This window comes from Saccopteryx leptura, chromosome 2 (assembly GCF_036850995.1).
Source record: "Saccopteryx leptura isolate mSacLep1 chromosome 2, mSacLep1_pri_phased_curated, whole genome shotgun sequence".
Lineage (NCBI taxonomy): Eukaryota > Metazoa > Chordata > Mammalia > Chiroptera > Emballonuridae > Saccopteryx > Saccopteryx leptura.
In genome coordinates this window covers 263,312,921-263,336,295 of record NC_089504.1, presented here as the reverse complement: position 1 = coordinate 263,336,295, position 23,375 = coordinate 263,312,921, and the positions used below count along the sequence as shown (strand labels likewise).

The following is a 23,375-nucleotide window of genomic DNA, read 5'->3' as shown; positions in this document are numbered from 1 at the left end:
AGATGATCTTGCCTCTTAATGAGAAAAAAAGAGGCCATCATCATGATCTTTCTTGCCTTCCACCTTTAACCTACAAATTTATCTATATTCACAGCCATTCCACTTGCCTTTCCTCCTGTCTGCAGGGAAGAAAAAGGTGTGTCTCTCACACTTGTTCAAAGCTACTTGTTTGAACCTCATTCGCCCCAAATCCCACACATTTCCATAGCCTTTCTCTTTCCTATATCTTTAGTCCTTCATTCTGGAGGATTTCCCCCCTCAGCTTATAGGTATACCTCAAGCCTCAAAAACATTTTCCCCTTCAACTCTTCATTCCTCCGGCTCATACAACTGTCTTATTTGGCTTCTACTCCTGCCTTTTACAATGCCCTTAAATGTTGCTACTTTATCATATAGCACTTGGCTTCCTTTTATGCTGTCTGAATGCATATCTTCTTTGGGTGATGTTGCTATATTTATGGCTTCAGCCACCGTCTACTGCTGATTATCCCCATATATCTAACCTTGACATCTAATTCCACTTAGGCACCTTGAATTTAACATTTTAAAACCAAAATCATTAGCTTCCTACAAAAGGCCACCTGAGGATTATAGCTTTTAGGTTAATGAAACCTTGACCCAACCAACTATTTAAGAGAAACCTGGGAATCATAGATTCCCTCTGCTTCCCTATCAAACCCTTTAATTAGTCAAGTCTACTTGTTAAATATTCCTAAAATCTATCTCCTATTCTCTATTCTTATTATTGCTGATTATTTGAGGCCTAGCTTAGACTATTTTCTTCCTACTTCTAGGCTTACTCCTATCTTCCCTTCATATTGTAGTCAGAAAGATCTGTCTAAAAACAAATATAACTGTATCATTCTCTGATTAAAATCCTTCAGTCTTTTGGTTAATAAAACTCTTAAACTATTCAGTAGAATATTATGTAGAATTAAAATAAAATTTACAGTTTATAATAGAAAAATGTATATCTGACAAAAATACACACAAAATCTACGTATAAAAATCCTAGAAAGAAATATATCTAATTGTTGACACTTAGTTTTTTGGGGATAGTTAGGTATGATATGAATTGCTTTCCTGAACATTCAATAATAATAACAATAACTAATATAATACATAATGCTAATTATGTGCTAGGCCTTGTTCTAAGTTCATTATTTTAACCCTCATAACAAGTTCTTTAGTCGGGTGTTATTATAGGAATATACATCACTATTAAAAAACTGAAGCACAGAGAGATTAACTAACATGACCAAAGTTGAATAGCTAGCTGATATTGGAGCCAAGATCGAAACTCAGGTCATGCTAAATTAATTGTAATGAGCCTGTATTACTTCTGTAACAAACAAAGAAATTCCAAAATAGGTACATTCCCTAAAAAATTAAATAAAAACTATTTTAAAATAAAAACTACCAAGAATGAATATAAAGTTTTCATAATTTGGTTTTCATTTGTTTTTCTAGTTTCTTCCTCAAACTCCAGCAAAATCCTATTATGATTAGAATCCTATTATGATCAGCTTCTATGATATGCTTTTGGTCATTCATGAACACTCTTCTCTCTGAAAAGTCCCTATTTCTCAGTCCCACTGACCTGCCTAATCCCTACTCATTGTTCAAAATTTATTTTAAAGATTACAACCTAACTTTTTTATATACCATATTGTCTATTCTTATGTTGCTATGTAGTGTCTTCTGTATTCACGTTTACTAGTAGGCTGCATAGTATTCTACCTAGGAAAGAACCATAATTTACCAGGCTATTCACCTATTTTTAAACATAAAGATTGATTTCAATGTTTTATTAATATAAAGGATATTATAATAAAAATATTCTTGCAACTAGAGATTTCTGGTAGGCCATATTTTTCAAGCTAGATTTCCAGATGTGGAATTACTGAGTCAAAAGCTACTGGCCCTGGCCAGGGAGCTCAGTTGGTCAGAGAATCATCCCAATACCCAAAGGTTGTGATTTTGATCCCAGGTCAAAGCACATACAAGAACCAACCAACGAATGCATAAATAAGTAGAATAAATTGATTATTTCTCTCTCTCTCCCTTCCTCTCTCTGCAAAAATCAGTAAATTAAAAAAATTTTTAATAAAAGTTACAAATTGTTTTTGACTTCTGAAACATTGCCAAATTGTTTTTCAAAAAGCCTATTCAAACTTACAATGCTACAATTAATACTAGAAAGTACTACTTTCACTGCACCAACCAGATTTCAGGGTACAAAATGTATTTTAAAGTCTGTCCCTTATTATAAATTTGATTTGTAGTTATATCACATATAATGATTTTACTTTAGTGAAACTAAAAATATAAACTAATATTTTTACTATTACAATTTTACAGTTACTTAAGATAGCTTTTACTAAAATTCTTTCCTTATTCTTTCCTCAAACAAGGCAGAATTATAGATAAGTTATCAAAAATTTCTACCTGTGCAGTGGAAGGGGCTTGATCTTGGGTTTTTCGGAAGCTGAGGAGAGTGTTTTAATCTGAGGCTTGGCTGTTGGTGATGTTTCCAAATCTCGGCTAAGCTCGGCTTCCGTTTTCTTAATGAATTCATCATACGACTAAGTTTAGGAAAATCAAAGGAGTCACTATACAGAATTTTAAAAACTACTTTAAATTATAAAATCATATATTTTATAAAATATTCAAACAGTAAAGAAGATGTAATGTAGAAATCTTTCTCCCAGCATCAGTGTCATTCCTGAGAGCTCTATCAGCAATTACTTGTATAACCTTCTTGAAACAGCCTATGTCTAACAGTCTACGTATAAGCAAGAATTAGAATTATAATTCTAATGTCAATTAGAAAATAATAGCTTTAATCTGCAGAAGCAATAATTCACCCCCTGCCACATTAAAAAACTTCTTTAGCTGATGATATAATTATTCTTTAAACTAAAGGATGGCCTAATACTTTCATGGTATTTTAAAGACATCCGCCATTATGCTGAGTTTCACTGGCAGAAAGCTTTGAAAGGAGTAAGCACTTAGGTATACAAATCCTGAAGAGAGGAAAGGGGTGGCTGGGAGTGTGATAGTTCAGAATTGCAGAAAATGTTTCCTAGTAATTAGCCATTCTGTAAACAAAACTTCACTACATTTCTCACTATTAGAGACTACAGCTGTTTTGTTCAAAACTATGTCCAATGTATGTGGCTCAAAGAAGCTGTCAATAAATATTACAGAATGAATCAGTGGGCAGATGGATGCTTTTTTGTTGCTAAAGATCCCCAAAACCCCTATTTTTACAACTCCCACCATCCATTACCTTCCTCTGAATTCTCAATGTTTTAATAAAACAACTTCTGGTAGTAAACATATTCTACACCAAGATAATCTAGTTCACTAGGTATGTAAGAGGGCTCAGATCTGAGACATCATATAAGTGTAGATGATTTATTAAATCTGTGATCAAATCTAACACAAAAGGTTTTTTTAATATGAACTATGACTAAATATTTCTCTATCATATACTATACTTTTAAAACCTAAACACAGAACTTCCTTTTATCTTTAGTTAAACCATTTAATAAAATGCTGAGTAAAGCCTGACCTGTGGTGGCGCAGTGGATAAAGCATGGGCCTGGAATGCTGTGGTCACCGGCTTGGAACCCTGGGCTTGCCTGGTCAAGGCACATACAGGAAGCAACTACTATGATTTGATGCTTCCCACTTCTCCCCCCACTTTATCTCTCCCCCTCTCTTTCATTCTCTCTCTCTCTCTCTAAAAATCTAAATAAAATCTAAAAAAAAAAAAATTGCTGAGTAAGGCCCTGGCTGGTTGGCTCAGTGGTAGAGCGTTGGCCTGACATGTGGATGTCCTGGGTCTGATTCCTGGTCAGGGCACACATGAGAAGCGCCCATCTGCTTCTCCATCCCTCCTCCTCTCACTTTTCTCTTTCTCTCTCTCTCTCCCCCTCCTGCAGCCATGGCTTAAATGGAGCAAATTGGTCGGTTCCAGGCACTGAGAATGACGCCATGGCCTCCACCTCAGGCACTAAAATATGGCTCTGGTTGCAATGAAGCAAGGGCCCCAGATGGGCAGAGCATCGCCCCCTAGTGGGTTTGCTGGGTGGATCCCAGTTGGGCGCATGTGGGAGTCTGTCTCTGTCTTCCCTCCTCCCACTAAGTAAAAAAAATTTAAATAATGGCACTTCTCTAGAGATCTTTCTAACATATTCCTTAATGAACGTTTTTGAGCAATGCTATTCAACCTAATATGTAGTATTTCAATTAGCTTTCAATGGCTCATCACCTATAGTAGCATGTTTAAATCCTGGGCGCCACCTAAACCAATTAAATCAAAATCTCTGGAAGCAAGCCTGGATATTGGTGTTTTTCAAAAACCTCCTCAGTTAATTCCAATGTATAGTCAGACTGAAGACTAGTAACCTAGGATGAAGTCCAAACCCATCAGTCTGATTTCTAAGGTCCTGAACAGAATTCTTCTTAAATTTGTTTCCCACTACTTTCCAACATGAACTTCGCAGTATGGACACTGTATCTTAATCACTTTTTCCTAATTCTAAACATCTATGTGAGATTCAGTCCCAGTTCCCAATCCTACTGTGTAAATGACTATTTTCTGCACAGATCTGTTAGCAGGCCTATATTCCAGGTGGAAGGCAGTGCAGAATGACAGTAAGGGCACAGGATTTTGAATTAGAGCTAGAATAAAACCCTAGTTACCACATTTGGACTATGGGTCCCTGGATATTATCCATCTCACTGAAACTCAGTTTTCTCATCTGTAAAACAGGGAAGGTAATATTCATGCCTTGTTGGTTTGAGAATAAAATAAAAAAAATATATATAAAGTGTCTGTGTGGGGGTGTGTATTTAAAGTAACTAGCCAACTTTTGGGCACATAAATAGGCACTTGAATATTTGATGATTGAATTAATAAATGTAGGAGGAACACATGTTTGGTGTTACCATAACAAGTACAATTAAAAGAACAGAAATTTTGGCCCTGGCCAGTTGGCTCAGCGGTAGAGTGTTAGCCTGGCATGTGGAAGTCCCAGGTTTGATTCTCAGCCAGGGCACACAGGAGAAGCGCCTCTGCTTCTCCACCCTTCCTCCTATCCTTTCTCTCTGTCTCTTCCCCTCCGGCAGCCAAGGCTCCTTTGGAGCAGAGCTGGCCTGGGTGCTGATAATGGCTCCATGGCCTCTGCCTCAGGTGCTAGAATGGCTCTGGTTGCAATGGAGCAATGCCCCAAATGGGCAGAGCATCGCCCTCTGGTGGGCATGCCGGGTGGATCCCAGTTGGGCGCATGCGGGACTCTGTCTGTCTGCCTCCCCGCTTCTCACTTCAGAAAAAAAAAATAAAAAAAGAACAAATTTTGGCTAAACATAACAAAGGGCTCTCTGAAACTTAGAATGCAGAGAGTCAACAATGAAATCAAGTGCCTTGAAATAGACTGACAGAATTTATGCAAGCAATAGGAAAACAACCAAAGACTAAGCAGACAGAAGAAGCAAGAGGTCATAAAGGCCTCAGTTTGATGACAGTAGGAATGGAAAGGGGTAAGAGACTTTATAAGTAGGAATCAATGAACCCTGCCTGATTGGCTCAGTGGTAGAGTATAGGCCTGGTGTGTGGAAGTTCCGGGTTCAATTCCCAGTCAAGGCACACAGGAGAAGTAACCATCTACTTCTCCACCCCTCCCCTTTCTCCTTCTTTCTCTCTCCTCCCCTCCTATAGACATGACTCGAATGGTTCCAGCAATTGGCCCCAGGTGCTGAGCATGGCTCCAAGGCCTTGCCTCAGGTGCTGAAATAGCTCAGCTGCTGAGCAACAGAGCAGCGGTACCAGATGGGCAGAGCATCACTCTGTAGAGGGCTTGCTGCGTGGATCCTCGCAGGCCGCATGTGGGAATCTGTCTCTCTGCCTCCCCTGCTCTCAAATTAAAAAAAAAAAAAGGAATCAATGACATCTGGTGACTGAATGGACAGAAGAAAACATAATGAGGAAGCTTCAAAAATGGGTTTCTAGACCCTGGCCAGTTGGCTCAGTGGTAGAGCGTTGGCCCGGCGTGTGGAAGTCCCAGGTTCGATTCCCAGTCAGGGCACACAGGAGAAGCACCCATCTGCTTCTTTATTCTTTCCCCTCTCCTTTCTCTCTCTCTTCCCCTCCCACAGCCAAGGCTCCATTGGAGCAAAGTTGGCCCGGAGGCTGAGGATGGACCATGGTGTCCACCTCAGGTACTAGAATGGCTCCGATTGCAGTGAAGCAACACCCCAGATGGGCTGAGCATCGCCCCCTGGTGGGCATGTTGGGTGGATCCCGGTCGGGCACATGGAGTCTGTCTGCCTCCCTGCCTCTAACTTCGGAAAAAGACACACACACACACACACACACACACACACACAAAAGGGTTTCTAGCCCATAGGATCAGGGAAGGCTGCTAGATCCTGGGAGAAAGGTCAAGTTTAGTTATTTAGGAGCCATCCAAATAGCACAGAGTTGTATTAATAAGTTGTGTGGCAGGAAACATCATTCTTTTAACAATAAAAAGCAATTTTTTAAAGGCAATAATAATTCCAATAGCTAGAATCATTTATCTAACAGTTCTTAGCTTAAGAGAGTATAGATACCAATCTATATTTCATGGGTATAATCTCTCTATTCAGGAAAAAAAAACCCTTATTTTAATACTTTAATTCATTTTAATATTTACATTAATACTTAATATGATATTAATAGATTAATTTAATATTTAATTTAGTGTTGTAAGCAAGAGTTTGTTTAGACAGCTTCAGACTTTTTTTTAAGAGTTAGGATAAAATGTGGCCCCGAAATAATACCGAAAAACCCTAATTCACTGCTTTATTAACAATACTAAAACCATCCTAGGCTTCACACCTAGCCTTGACGTGAAAGCGCCACTCCCATGTCTGACCTCTAACTGTTTGATCAGGCTGGCTTCCTGGGCTTTCAACTTTTCCTTCTGCCGCTTTTTCTGTTCCTTTTTCAGCTGATCCACAACTGACTTTCTCTTCCGCAGCTCATCCTTCAGAGCTCGGATCCGGCCTTCAATGTCGCTCTGGTCAGATGTCGTTTCTGAAAGAGATACCAAGGTCTTTAATTTTAACTTAAGAAAAAAGTGAACTCAATAACTGCTAATTAAAAGGGGCAATGTACTATTATTCCATTTAAAGTCAGTCAGTCTAGAAACTAATAAAATTTTCAGTAAACTATAATTGAGAAGTAATATATAAGAAAAAGTAAAGCCAATCATATATTTAAAAACAAGAAATTTGAGCTTCTGAAAAATATTTATTAGTGATTTGCACTCTTCCTTTTCCCTAAGTCTCTATTTTTTCGGTGACGGTGGTTTTCCTATCTATTTTCACTTTCTAATCATACTATTTGTCATTGTAAATAAACCTCAAGGTACCCAGTCTTGGAAAGATAAGCAGCTGGAAGTTTTAAAAGTTTTAGGTCAGTGAAATCTGGACATTGTGTTAGAAATTATTTCCTGGAGACAAGTTATTACTGTATAATATTTATCATCTGCAACATGTAAGGGACTTTCTAGAAAAAAAAAATTTTAAGACTGTATTTACTGATTTTAGAGAGAGAAGAGAGAAGTGAGGAAGAAGTGGGAAGCATCAACTCATAGTAGTTACTTCCTGTATGTATGTGCCTTGACTGGGCAAGCCTGGGGTTTCGAACCAGCAACCTCAGCATTTCACGTTGATGCTTTATCTACTGCATCACCAGCACAGGTTAGGCGAGAAATTGCTTGTTTTACCCAAGCAACTCTCTAGATGAAGATATTGTCTTTATGACATTCTCTCCTATAGGGATCTTTGGGAGATGGGGAGAAAGGGAGGTGGCAGATAAACGACACTTCAGTGTTAAAACATGTCAAGACTGAATTGCTTAATTAAAGATTAAGTTTCTGATTATTTGACACATGCTGATGCTTAATTTGGTTAACAAACTATCACTTAAGTGAGAAAAGTATTATATAATCCCACTATATTAAATTTTATCACTTCCGTAAATACTATACATAATGATGTCATGAATACATGAATGGCATCTATAATTTAGAAATCTCAGAGCTGTTTTTCTAAACTATTCGTATTTGAATGCCTTACTGATCAAACTGTATCTTATGAATATTATCATTAATCTTGGTGTGTAACTAACCTGAGGATAGTTAAGATATTATTCTATTGCTACAGATGGAAAAGATTATCCAATGTGGGAAAGAAACTTGCAGAAAGTCACCAGCAAGAAATAGAACCAAAAATGTATGTTTCCAAGTATCAAGTGTGTGTCTACTGACATGTTACTCTACTGGAAGTAACTTTTCACCAGAGCACATGAAAGCAAACATATAATAGTATTAATAACTTTCAACAGATAAATATGATAGATAACTTTCTTCAACTGATTAATTCCATTACTAAGAATTTATTCCTACTGAAATATTCAACAAGAATATATATACATATGTTTATTACATTATTTTTGATTTAAATAATTTTGAGAAAAATCTAAATAACCATCATTAGAGACAGGATAAAAAAATTATGGTATATCTATATTCTTTGAAATATGTATAATTCAGTTATTAAAAGAATAAGGGAGATTTATAAATATGGGTGTGAGAAAAATCTCATGATCTACTATTGTCTGAAACATTGAAAACAAAGAAGGTATAGAATAGAATGTAAGCCTGACCAGGCAGTGGCGCAGTGTATACAGCATTGAACTTGGATGCGGAGGAGCTAGTTTTGAAATCCCAAGGTCTCCAGCTTGAGTGTGGGCTCATCCAGCTTGGTTGCAGGCTCACCAGCTTGCACGTGTGGGGTCACTGGCTTGAGCATGGGATCATGGACATGAACCATGGTCACTGGCTTGAGTCAAAAGGTCGCTGGCTTGAGCAAGGGTTTCATCACTCTGCTGTAGCTCCCTCCCTCCCCCCATCAAGGCACATATGAGAAAGCAGTCAATGAACAACTAAGGTGCCGCAATGAAGAATTGATGCTTCTCATCTTTCTCCTTTCCTGTCTGTCTCTATCTGTCCCTCTCTCTGTCACAAAAAAAAAGAGAAAAGAATGAAAGACCAAAAATAGATTAGTTTTTGCTTTTCCTTTACTAAATGCCTATTCTCAAAAGTAAATCAAAGGGTAAAATTTCCTTTTTTTTACGAGCAAGTAGTATTCTACTGTGTAAATGTACTACAAATTTTTGATCTGTTCATCTACTGATGGACAGTTGGGCTGCTTCCAAATCTTGGCCATTGTAAATAATGCTGCAATGAACATAGGCGTGCATATATTCTCTCAAATCAGTGTTTTGGGTTTCTTATGATACATTCCAAAAGTGGAATTGCTGGGTCATAAGGCAGTTAATTCCATTTAAAATTTTCTGAACTTCGTAGTGCTTTCCACCGTAGCTGCACTAGTCTGCATTCCCATCAACAGTACAGAGGGTTCCCTTCTCTCCACAGCCTCACCAACACTCATTTATTGATTTATTGATGATAGCCATTCTGACAGGTGTGAGTTATATCTTACTGTGGTTTTAATTTGCATTTCAGGGAATGCAAATTAAAACCATTAGTGATGTTGAATATCTTTTCATCTGTCTATTGGCCATCTGTATGTCCACTTTGAAGAAGAAACTATTTAGATCCTTTGTCCATTTTTTGTTTTTGTTTTTTTTGGGGTATTGAGTTACATGTTTTTTATATGTTTTGGATATTAACTCCTTATCAGATATATGAATGGCAAAGATGTTCTTCCATTCAGTGGATTGTCATTTCATTCTGTTGACGGTTCCTTTGCTATACAAGAACCTTTTAGCTTGATGTAGTCCTGTTTGTTTACTTTTTCTTTTGTTTCCCTTGCACAACGAGATATATCAGAAAAAAATATTGCTACAAGGGATGTCCAAGAATATTTATAGTTTCAAATCTAACATTTAAGTCTTTTATCCATTTTGAGTTTATTTTTTGTATATGGTGTAAGAAGATGGTCTAGTTTCATTTTTTTGCATTGTATATTTTTGCCTCGTTTTTTTGTCAAATACTAATTGACCATAAAAACCTGGGTTCTGGTGCTACAATTATCCCAGGAGTCTGTATACTAGGAGGGGAGACCTGCTTGGTAATGCTTGGTTGCAACAGACACTTGTCTGGTATGACAAGTGAAAGCACAGAGCACTGTGGGAACACATAAGCATGCTTGACACATAGAAACAATTTCTAAATATGTCTAATGAATAAATGACGCCCATTAACAAATACCAGAGAATATAAGAGTTACATATTTAGTGTAATCAGGGATATAATTAATTATCAATGAAAAGCAAAGAATTATGCATTTTAATCTTGGCAAGTAAAAAGGCTTAGCAAATACAACAAAAGGTAACATCATACCAGCAAATGGTTAAACAAAATTTATTAAGAGGAATTCAAATATAGTACAAAGCAAAAAACTCTTCATTATTTGACTTACCTGACTGTGTCATAGATAATGACTCATCTGACCAACTGTAACAGGATTGATGGGACCTGACAGGTAGACGACATTGTCCTCCAGTCCTATGACTTCCTTTGCTAGACTCCTGCTTTAACACAGATGTGCAGCTTTTGGGAGGTGACTGTTCAAATAGAAAACCAAATGAGAACTGTTCTATGGCATAGCTGTAAATTCTATTTACAACTTGAGATAACTAACTAGTTAAAGATATTATTTACAAAGAATTTTAAATAACTCTATGAAATAAAAAGTAAAAAAAGTTTATAAAGGATAAGACCTCAATTTTTTTAAAGATACAGTATAAGTTATAAAAGAGTATGCTTTAAAAGATGTTTATAATAAACTAGAAGTAGCTATTGCAAAAGTAATATTTATCTTCTTATTCTTTTAAATTTAAAAAAGAGTACATTGGGGCAGGGGGTACAGATCTCTCTTCAACAAGTGATTTTGTCTCCTTTGGATATATATCCAGAAGTGAAAATGCTGGATCATATGAAAGTTCTTCATCAACAGACAAATAAATAGAGAAAATGTAGTATATCATTTGTGACAACATGGACAGACCTTGAGGGCACCATGCTAAATGAAGTCAAGTCGGAGGGAGTCAAAGACAAACACTGTATGATCTCACTGATAGTTGGAATCTAAAAAAAAACCAAACTCTAGAAAAAATAATCAGATTTGTGGTTACCAGAGGTGGAAGATGGGGAATGGACAAATTGTGTGAAGGTGGGCAAAGGCACAAACGCCCAATTATAAAAGAAATGAATACTGGAGATGTAATGTACCATATGATTATCGTTAACACTGCTTGTGGTGTACTTGAAAGTGCTAAGACAGAACTAAGGTACTAAAAGTTCTCATATAGTTAAAAGAAAAATAATTTTTGTAACTATATGAGGTGATGAATATTTACTAAACTTAAGTGTGGCAATCATTTCACAATATATGTGTCAAGTCATTCTATCCTGTACACCTTAAATTTACACAGCATTATGTGTCATTAATAGCAAGAATATAACTGTTAATAACATACCTTTTAGATCGGTTTTTCTAAAGCTTTAAGATATAAATATACATTAACTTACATGTTTACCAGAAGTAGAAGATTCCAGTTCTTGCGAAAACAGCATGTCTTCAGTAAGCACACTGTGATCCGGGCTACCTGGCTGCTCCTGCACTATGGACTCAGACGGCACGCAGTCAGCAGCGGGGCTGACCAGTTCCTCTGGGACAGAGCTTTCACTGTGCAGGTGGGAGTAGGAAGGGACTGGAGACTCTGCCTCGCTCACTATTTCTACTGAGAGAGGATGAACACAAGAGAAAGTATACAATCTGAGTCAAGTAAAATGTTCCATTGTTATACTTTTTAGCTTAATTTGTTTTTAGCATTTTTTCATTAGCTGCATTTATATAAATATTTTAATCCCATCACTTAATGAACCACACTGACTATAATATAAAGTCTGTTGGTCTAATTAAGAATTTTGACTGACACACATTGAAATATTCTCTTTAACATACAATCAGCAATGGTAGTTACTAGCATCCTACATGTTTATGAAGATGCAAAGCAACTGCAGCTCATATATTTGTTTAGAAGTAAAAATTGGTCCAACCACTTTGGAAGAAAATGTGGTAGAATTTGAAAAAGAGGAAAACACTTTGTGATCTAGCAACTCCACTCCGTGGTATACACCCTAGAGACATCTTCCTTATAAACAGCAGGAGACAGGTACTTGGTCATTAGCAGGATTGTTATAATGGTTAAAAACTAGAAGAAATACAAATGCCTACTGACAGTAAAATGAATACATTGTGGTTTATTTATACAATGAAACACTGCATAGCAATAAAATGAGTAGTGCTGTCTTGCCTCTGGAGTTTCCTGTCCATGTGGCCTCTGCTCTAAGAAAACCGAAATATGTTTGACACTAAACAGAAAATTCTTGACATTACACGTGTATTATCTCAAGAATGTAACACTACTTTCCTTCTTTGTCGCTACAGGTAAAACGTCCCCCCAAATTAGGTTATATTACACTTTGGAGTCAGCACTGCTTACATTTGATACACTTAATTCTAAATCTCACTTAAGATTCTGGGCCTAAAAACTAAAAAATACGTTTACTTAACATAAGAAATACCTTTACCACAAAGAGTGTTTTACAATAAAGGAAGGAATCCTAAAAATCCTCAGGGATATTCATCTATTCTAAGGTAGACTGTGGATAAAATTTTAAATGGTTTAGAAAATGATTTAATTTTTAGGTAGTAAGCAATAGAAGAATCCTCTATATTTTAGCTTTCTGTCCTTCAACATAGTTTTTGTTCAATAACAGTAACATATACTCATTTTAAAAGTTCAAACAGTATAAAAAATTGTATAAAGAAAAAATAAGTCACTTGAACTATGACCTCCTGAGAGATAACTACCGAAACTTCTCCAATCTGCTGTCTGTGGAAGACTTCATTTTGGACGTCTTCATGTTTTTTGCCTTTTCCCTTGTATTTAAAATTGTAACAGTAGTACAAGAACATAATACAAAACAACATTCAAATCATGCAGAAGGATGCAAAGTATTAGTTCGTACACTATCCTTGACCATTCTCATCTGCCCAATTTCCGTACCTCATGTAAACCAATGGCAGTCAGGTCAGGTTGCTTCTGTGTGTGTCTTTCTGGACCTTTATACCATACAATCTGACTGTTCTTAAATTTTTATTTTTGAGTTGTGGTAAAATACACATAATATAAAATTTACAGTCTTAACTACTTTTAAGTGTACAGTTTAGTGAAATTAAGTAAATTCCTACTGTTGTACAACCATCACCACCAGAACTTTTTCATCTTCCCAAACAGAAACTCAGTGCTATCAAGTAACTCTGTATTCTCTACTCCCCTTCCCCAAGCCCCTAGCAACAACCATTCCGCTGTCTCTATGAATTTGACTACTCAAGGTACCTCATTTAAATGGAATCATAAAATATTTCTTCTTTTGAGACTGGTTTATTTCACTTGGTATAATGTCTTCAGGATTCATCCACATTATAATGTGTGTCAGAATTTCCTTCTTTCTTAAGGCTAATACTCCACTACATGTGTGTACCACGTTTATTTATCTATTCATCTGCTGATAGACACTTGGGTTGCTTTCATCTTTTGGCTATTGTGAATAACACTGATATAAACATGGGTGTACAAATATCCCTTAGAAAACTTGCTTTCAGTTCTCTTCGGTATATACCCAGAAGCAGAATAGCATTCTTTGTGCCACTTAAACACCAACAGGTTTGATTAGCATTGTAAATGGCGTGAATTATTTTTATTTATTTATTCATTTTAGAGAAGAGAGACAGAGAGAGAGAGAGAGAGAGAGAGAGAGAGAGAGAGAGAATGGGGGAGGAGCAGTAAACATCAACTCCCATATGTGCCTGACTGGGCAAGCCCAGAGTTTTGAACCAGCGACCTCTGCATTCCAGGTCGACACTTGATTCACTGTGCCATCACAGGTCAGGCAGTATTGTAAATGGCTTGAAAAATAACTTCCCTAAAGATATATCCAGGTCTTAACCCCCAGAACCTGTAAATGTAATCTTAATTTGGAAAAAATGGTCTTTGCAGATGTAATTAAGGATCGTGTGATGAAATCATCCTAGATCAGTGATTTTTCAAACTTTTCATCTCATGACACACATAAACCAGTTACAAAAATTCTGCAGCATACCAAAAAATATGTCAAAAAAATAGGTATAATTTTGATTCATTCATGCCAGATGGCCATTGTGTTGGCTGTTGTCATTTTTTAATTTGATAATCTAAGGGTAAAGAGGTTGGCACCCCTGAATAAGTAGTAAGCATTGCATGTTTTAAAGATTCTTGCAGCACTCTGGTTGAAATTGTGGTCCTAGATTATGTGGTTAGGGCCTAAATGCAATGACAAGTTTCTTTATGAGACAAAAAAGGAGACAGATAAGAAGATGAATATGTGAGAATGGAGTTATGCAGATAGCAGGAAGGCCCATAGCTTAGCCACCAGAACCTGGGAGAAGAGATGAAAGAACTGTCTTCTGGAACCAAAAGTCCTGCCAACACCTTGAATTTGTACTTCAGGCCTCCAAAAGTTAGGGGGAAAAATTTAAGCCACCAAATTTTGGGAAATGTATACAGGTATGTAATGATATTTCTTTACGATTTTATGTCCTGATACTAATGAAGTTTGAACACCTTTTCATGTTTATTGACCACTTGGAGTTTTTCCAAGTGCTTTTATTAAGTACCTTTTTTGAATCCACTGAGATTTCATGTATTTTTTTCTCCTTTAATTTGTCTAAGTAATTCACCATATTATCAACTCTTAATATGTGTTAAACTCCATTTGGTCATGGAATACCCCATTTCTGTTTCATGGAATTCACCCACTTCCTCTAAGTTTTCAGGTACACTAGCATAAAATTATTCATAATATTCTCTCAACTTTCCAGTTTCTGTAGCATTTGTATATGTATCGCCTTCATCACCTTTAATCGTTCACATTTTTAAAAATAATGAAGTAAACTTTTCATTATATTAGGCTTTACTTTGTAGCCTGAGTGGAGTCAGAATTCATTACCTTTCTGTTCCGTTCTCTGGTCCTCTAGTTCTTTCTTAGGGATTTTAGGTTTTATTAATTCTTTGTCCCAGGCAGCCAATGCTTGCTTTTCCATTTGACGAATTTCTGCTTCCTCTGCATCTAAACGTCGCTTCCACTCCAGCAGCTCCTCTGCATGCTGTCGCCGCTGCATTAGTTTTTGCTCCCGCTTTGTCAGAAATCTATGATCACATCATGAAGGACAGTGAGAGGACAGATCTATAGGCAGAATCACTTTGAGAGCTCTATCACTCATTACCTTGCAACAAGCTGTGTAAAAAAGACCATTCACACTACTCCTCTGAAAAACGTTTGAAATAACAGAAGCTTTGATGAGTCAACATATTCAGAATATAAGAGAATTTATGTTTTACTTGTAATGTTTATAAAAGTAACAAAGGAAAAAGAGTGGCAAATTCAGGGAAAAAAATCTTCAGAACATCTGCACAACCATGACTGATAACATATACTCATTTTTCATAGGTGATTCTGAGAAGACATAAGAAATTTTTTCTGAAGGCTCAGGCCAGAAAACACACAAATGCAAAACAAGAAAGACCAAAACAACAACAAAAAACAAACTCCAAAGCCCCCAAACAAGCAAGCAAACAAAAAACACGTTCATGTCCCTTTTTGATTTTTATTTTCAGATTCAGGCTGGTTTTGCTTCAGGTAAGAGTGAGTTTGGTACCCATTACCTAAGAGACACAATGCCAGGTCTTATTCTGTTCTTCATGGAGAGAGCACTGAGCACCCCAGTAAGATGCCTTATGCACATAAGCATAACTTTATTTACTAGAGTAAAAGGAGTCACCAAATGCCTCAAACTTTTCTATTTAACCTGATCTTTGGACTAAACATCCTGGTATATATATCTGAGCTCCAAAATGTTGAGAGAAATTACTGACTTACAAAAAGTTTTTTGGAGTAGTTAAAAAGCTATTATTAACTCCCTTCAAATGTTGACACCACTGCTACATAAAAGGTGGGTTGCTCATATTACTGGTATTAGATCTGTTGCGGTAGTTAATCAACAAAAATGCACCCACACACCCAACAAACAGAGAAAAAAACTTAAGAACTGTTGTTCCATTGCTAGAACAGTCAGCATGTCAAATTAATGTAGAAACAAAAAGGTAATTTCTATGGGACATTTGACAAGAGGCCTCTAGGCCGTTAAAAAAAAAAAAAAAAAGGAAGCAAACAAAACAAACAAAAAGAACAGAGCATGCTCTATCAAAGAGTGCACTGAAAAAGGTGCAAAGTTACCTGACCAACTGGTTGTAGATATACAGCTGGAATTTGGGATGGAGGTTGGGAAAACAGACACTGAGAGAGGCCCAGTGATGAGACGTAAAGACAGAGAAGAAGTAGTGAACAGGAGAGCAGTGTCTACAAAATAAGGAGGAAGATTTTAAAACCAAGAGATCAAGAGGCAGAAAGAATGAGAAAGGGAAACCATAAGAGCCGAGTGAGAGACTTTTATTATGTTTCCTGAAAAACATTCTAAGCTACTCGGTTAAGGCAAGTGTTATACTCTGTGACATATAAAACATGTACTTTTTATAGATCTTACCAATGATTTCTGAACAAACGTGCCTTTCTTCTCACATCCTGCTTAACCATCAACTATACTTTCAGGTAATTTTACTGTTTGTGAGGAAAGTAATGAGAAGTACGTCGGGGAGCTAAATAAGTTTTCCCGTAAGCTTTAACACAAGCACAACAATTATGGCTATGAGCCCATATATCAGCAATTCTACATACATATATAATCCTGAGCAAGTGATTTTTGTATCTGTATTTTGTCATATATTTTAAGCTTGAAATGAAATCAGAAGCACTACATTTGCCTTACTTAACCTTATCAGCATGATCAACTTGAAAATAATAATAAATTTAGAAAACCAATTTATAGTAAAAATACATTGTTTACCTCTGTAACATAAAACTGATTGCTACTAACAAGGATCTAGTGGAGGTATCCTGCTTTATATTTAATAGAGGCCCACTTTAATAATAATATTGAAATATAATACCCATTCTATATATAAAGTATCAGGACACATAATTATGAATAAACTAAGCTAATTTCAATAAATACTGCTATTAAAAAAATCATGCTGTGGACAGTTCTATAATAAGGTTAAAGGTTAGAAAATTACATATCTTAAAGTTATAAAAGTAGTAAAATCCATTAGTTTCCCTTCTTTTTAAATAGTAAATAGATTATATACATGAAAGGATAAATAAGTCTAGTAATAGTTCAGAAAGGTTAATTCTCTTTGACAGAGCATGCTCCTGTTCACATGCACACAACAATAACTTGTAGATCAAGGCAACATGTATTGCCTTCGAAGGGCAAGGAATGATATCAGTAAGTACGTCACAGAAGTGAGAAAATCTAGGTATAAATCCAGCCACTCATTTAGATTTTAAAAAGTACGTAGAATCTTGCCCACATTTGTACTTTCGAAAACAGACTACTGCAATGTCTGTTTCCTACATACAACTTAGTATTTCACCTCCTTTCATTCACACACACACACACACGCACACACACACCCCTGGATTGCCTTGATTTTCTGCACCAAAATTAAAGAAAAAATTTGCCAAATTTCAGTAAGACACTGCAGTCTTCCTTGCCATTCTTCACGAATGTATAATAAACTTATTTTGATGCCAATTATCAAAATATTATGCAAAAACACATGTACTTGGCAAAAGGTCCAAAAAACTATAACATTCAAATTTCACCCACCCTCTTAAGTGTATAACTGCTAAATGCATGCATGACCTAGTACGAAAGTAGAATACAGAAACATGTGAAATAAACTCCAAAAAGATACAATTCAATTTTTTTGTCCAGACCAATAAAAGATAATTTTCTCTATTAAAAAAATACTGATTTTTTTTCATTTGTAAAAATTAAGCATATTCAAAAGCTCTAGGTTAGAAATGAACAACAGAAGAAATGGCTAACAGAAAAAGAAAAGAAACTAGTTTAAGAAGTAGTATTAAAAAAGCTTAACTTTAAAAAAAAGGTTTAACTTAAAGTTAGTTCTTCCTTTACTCCTTATTTAATAATGTACAATGTAGAAATAAAGAATATCCTTTAAAAGCTTAATAAAGTTGAGATAAAAGCAGTGCTTCACACTAGAGTTGACAATCCTTCAAGATGCTACACAAGAAATAAAATTTGAAATCATAGAGACATAAATGCCTACTAATAGAAAATACTACTAATACACTTTATAGTTGGTGTTAACACATCACTACAACAGGCCTTTCATGGTAATAGAACTGTAGATTAGGATTAGATGCATAATACATAGATTTAATTATAGTATGGAGATTATGTTCCCATAATGCTTCATTTAAGAAATTCATGAGTAATTGATTCATTTTATTTATTTATTTATTTGTATTTTTCTGAAGCTGGAAACGGGGAGAGACAGACAGACAGACTCCTATATGCGCCCGACCGGGATCCACCGGGCACGCCCACCAGGGGCGACGCTCTGCCCACCAGGGGGCGATGCTCTGCCCCTCCGGGGCGTTGCTCTGCCGTGACCAGAGCCGCTCTAGCGCCTGGGGCAGAGGCCAAGGAGCCATCCCCAGTGCCCAGGCCATCTTTGCTCCAATGGAGCCTTGGCTGCGGGAGGGGAAGAGAGAGACAGAGAGGAAGGAGGGGAGGGGGGTGGAGAAGCAAATGGGCGCTTCTCCTATGTGCCCTGGCCGGGAATCGAACCCGGGTCCCCCGCACGCCAGGCCAACGCTCTACCGCTGAGCCAACCGGCCAGGGCCAGTTGATTCATTTTAAAAGTCACACTTTCACACTCTAAACTTGCTTGAGCTATGCAGCTACTCAACTCTAGCCATCAGCCAATAGGCACTTTTCCAGTTTCAATAAATACTATTTAGAAGGGTCAGTTTCTACTTACATAACTTTAAGTCATCAATGTACAGTGTGTCCGTAAAGTCATGGTGCACTTTTGACCGGTCACAGGAAAGCAACAAAAGACGATAGAAATGTGAAATCTGCACCAAATAAAAGGAAAACCCTCCCAGTTTCTGTAGGATGATGTGGCAGCATGTGCACATGTGCATATGATGACATAACACCGTGTATATAGCGGAGCAGCCCACGGCCATGCCAGTCGAGATGTGGACGGTACAGAGGAAAGTTCAATGTGTTCTGTGGCTCGCTAAATTCGAAACCTTGACCAAAGTGCAATGTGAATATCGGCGCATTTATAATGAAGCGCCACCACATAGGAATAACATTACTCGGTGGGATAAGCAGTTGAAGGAAACCGGCAGTTTGGTGGAGAAACCCCGTTCTGGTAGGCCATCAGTTAGTGACGGGTCTGTAGAGGCTATACGGAATAGCTATCTAAGGAGCCCTAAAAAATCTGTGCATGAGCCCACATCGAACTACACTGAATAGGTATGAAACTGGGAGAGTTCTCCTTTATATTTGGTGCAGATTTCACATTTCTATAGTCTTTTGTTGCTTTCCTGTGACCAGTCAAAAGTGCACCATGACTTTACAGACACACTGTAGTTTTTTGAAAAATCTGAGGTTGAAAGCAGATAGGCTAACTTAACTCTACTTTACCTTCAGCTGTCTGAAGCCCAGAGAGCAGGGTCCTAGATCTAGCTCTGTCATTATGCTACATGTATGATCTGGGACTAGTTACTTAATCTCTGTGGGCATTGATTCCTTCCTGTGAAACTAAGGGACCACACTAGACGGCTTCCCTAAGAGCTCTTCTAGTTCCAGCATTTTAGGATTCTTTCCTTCTCCATCCAAGTACTCCTCACACTTTTATTCAATACCACAACAAAATGTTAGACCATGTGACATAAATGAGAACCTTTTTATCCCCCACTCAGCTAATATAACTGTAGATTGTTCCAACAGATTATGTATCATACTTTAATTTGAAAGAGAAACATTTGGATCTAATTTTTTTTAATTTGCCATTTTAACCATTATTTATTTATTTCTTTGGTTATTTTAAAGACTTTATTTATTTTAGAGAGGGAAAGAGAGAGAGAGAAGGGGAAGAGCAGAAAGCATCAACTCTCATATGTGCCTTGACTGGGCAAGCACAGGGTTTTGAACTCGTGACCTCAGTGTTCCAAGTCTATGCTTTATCCACTGTGCCACCACAGGTCAGGCTGGATCTAAATTTTAAATGAAACTTCCAATTCTAAAATCATCTGGTTCTGAAAGATAGTAAACAAAAATCTAATACCCTAAATCATTTTAAGATTCTGCATCCATGATTCTTTAATTCTATGTTGTTGTAAGTAAAAACAAAATTTGTTTTAAATTTTAAAATTGATATTCAAAAAGAAAGATAAATAAGGATATGGATAGTACAGACTTAAAAGAAAATATAGCCTAGTATTTTTTCCTACACAAAATCTACTCTATTAAAATTATAATTTGCACATATTTAAATAAACAAAATAATACAGGTATGTAATTCCTAATCTAGAAAGTAAATAAAAATACTTTAACAGACTATCAGGATTTCTTCAGCTACTAAACTTAGTCTAGAACCTTCTCTAAGAAAACTGTATTTCTGGCTCTGGCCAGGTGGCTTAATAAATAAAGCATTGACTAGCCTGGTGCACCAGAGGTCACGCATTTGACCCCCTAGTTAGGGCACGTACAAGAAACAATCAATGAGTGCACAACTAAATGGAACAACTAAGTGAAACAAGGAGTTGATGCTTCTCTCCTCATCTCTCTCAAATCAATGGGAAACGTTTTTTGTTTTGTTTTGTGACAGAGACAGAAAGAGAGAGAGACAGATAGGGACAGACAGGGAGGGAAAGAGATAAGAAGTATCAATTCTTCATTGCAGCACTTTAGTTGTTCATTGATTGCTTTCTCTTACTTGCCTTGACCAGGAGGCTACAGCAGACTGAGTGACCCTTGCTCAAGGCAGCAACCCCGTGCTCAAGCTAGTGAGCCCGCATTCAATCCAGCAACCTCAGGGTTTCGAACCTGGGTCCTCTGAGTCCCAGTCTGATGCTAAACCCATTGCGACACCACCTGGTCAGGTGGGGAATTTTAAAAAAAATAAAATTGTATTTCTAATTTAAGGCACTATGTTTTCATTTTTTTTACTGTTCAGTAATGTTATTATCAGTTTCTCTATTTTTATTACAAAAGTCTTCTGGTTCTATGAAAAGTTTAATTCATTAAAATATTATAAATGGACATCTACCTTGAACTCCAACTTATGATGATTTATGAAGACTAGATAGGCTTAATTTAAGAATATTATGTAACACATCCTTTAAAATTCTAATTAAAGTGTCTTCTTTAATGAAGTATCAAAAACCTTCCCTTGCAAATCCTTAATTTTTTAAATTCAGCAAGTATGTGAAGATTTCTATATTGGTCAGGCAATACCATAAATTTGATTTTGTTTTTTGCCTTCACTAAATAATTTAAAATTTTTATTTTTCCATTACAGTTTACATTTACATTATTTTGTATTAGTTTCAGGTGTACAGCATAGTGGTCAATCACATACTTTATAAAGTGATCCCCCCAGTATGTCCTATATCCACCGGCCCCATACACAGTTGTTAGGATATTACTGACCATGTCCCCTGTGCTGGATTTGACATCCCTGCGACTATTCCGTGACTAGCAAGCTATATTTCTCAGTCCCTTCACCTTTTTCACCCAGTCCCCCCACCTACCTCCCCTCTGGCGCCATAAATATTTTTACACAGACAAAGAGCTACGTCATAAAATATTTAGTTTAATTTTTTAAAATCAAAACCAAATGAGTTTATTAATACTCCTAACTAGAAACATTTTTAAATACTTAAAAAGAATGTAACAAGTTTTGTGAATATAGGCTTCATTTTTCCATGCTACCTTGATCTGCAATGATCAGACCAAAAAATAACATGTTTGTGAGGGCAGGATTCATACCTGATTCCTCTCCATATCCCTCAGAACAAACAGCACTGCCTACTAACAAAGGCTCAAATGAATCTGTTATTATAAATATCTACCATAGTAAAATTAATTCACTATTTATTGAGCTGTTGAAGGAGATCTAATTCTACAGCTTTTAATGATCTGAATGGTATTTAAAAACTAGTTTTCACATTACTTTGTTCTGGAGATAAAAAATTGCATAACAATAATGTTGCTTTTAATGCATAGATAATTTTGGAGAACACCTGTTTATCCTCAAATTTCAGCACCATCACCCAAACCTTAAAACAAATTTCTTTGCCACTACCGTCCTTACTCCATTTCACCTCTTCCCTACCCACAAACACAACTGCATCACTTCAAACAACAAATCAAGGTGTCATTAAAAAAACAAAAGTCATGCCCTGGCCGGTTGGCTCAGCGGTAGAGCGTCAGCCTGGCGTGCGGGGGACCCGGGTTCGATTCCCGGCCAGGGCACATGGGAGAGGCGCCCATTTGCTTCTCCACCCCCCCTCCCCTTCCTCTCTGTCTCTCTCTTCCCCTCCCGCAGCCAGGGCTCCGTTGGAGCAGGGATGGCCCCGGCGCTGGGGATGGCTCCTTGGCCTCTGCCCCAGGCGCTAGAGTGGCTCTGGTCGCGGCAGAGCGACGCCCCGGAGGGGCAGAGCGTCGCCCCTGGTGGGCGTGCCGGGTGGATCCCGGTCGGGCGCATGCGGGAGTCTGTCTGACTGTCTCTCCCCGTTTCCAGCTTCAGAGAAATGCAAAAAAAAAAAAAAAAATTAAAAAAAAAAAAAAAAAGTCACTAATGCCTCAGACCTATTCTCCTTGACAAACTTCTCAGACGTTTATTGTAGTAATTGATAACTGACAAAGGAAAGGAGAACAATACTTCAAAAATTCCAGGTGTTTAATATTTTGGATTCTGAGAAAGTAACAAAACAAAAATAAATTTAACCTTAAATTTGTCAAGGTTTAACCAAATCTGAAATAAGCACCATATAAAACGGACTAATCTCACAGATAAACAAGGATTAACAGTTTCTTCAGATGTGATTAGAATTATTAAATTATTCTTCATAGAGTCCAGCAATGAAAATCTTACACAGACAAGCAAAAGATCAATGAAGATATTACCCCTTTAGCTATCTTTCCTTCAACATTTACCATTCAAAGACATTTGGAGACAGATATAAAATGTCAAATCAGTTATGAAAATTTATGAAAGGGATTATTCTAAATTC

General features: G+C 36.9%; 1 protein-coding gene across 12 annotated transcripts in view; it reads right to left on the bottom strand.

Moving 5' to 3' along the window:
- Positions 1-23,375, bottom strand: part of CEP350 (centrosomal protein 350) — a 124,477-nt gene that overhangs the window by 18,387 nt on the left and 82,715 nt on the right. For 9 of the 12 annotated variants that reach the window (XM_066361658.1, XM_066361651.1, XM_066361655.1 and 6 more), the window contains 6 exons: positions 16,428-16,550; positions 15,141-15,340; positions 11,616-11,827; positions 10,504-10,648; positions 6,927-7,087; positions 2,449-2,585 (listed from right to left, as the gene is read on the bottom strand). In XM_066361658.1, the coding sequence (XP_066217755.1) occupies positions 2,449-2,585; positions 6,927-7,087; positions 10,504-10,648; positions 11,616-11,827; positions 15,141-15,340; positions 16,428-16,550 (978 nt within the window). The remainder of the gene's footprint in view (positions 1-2,448; positions 2,586-6,926; positions 7,088-10,503; positions 10,649-11,615; positions 11,828-15,140; positions 15,341-16,427; positions 16,551-23,375) is intronic. The other 3 variants (XM_066361657.1, XM_066361659.1, XM_066361661.1) reach the window with 3 other exon arrangements.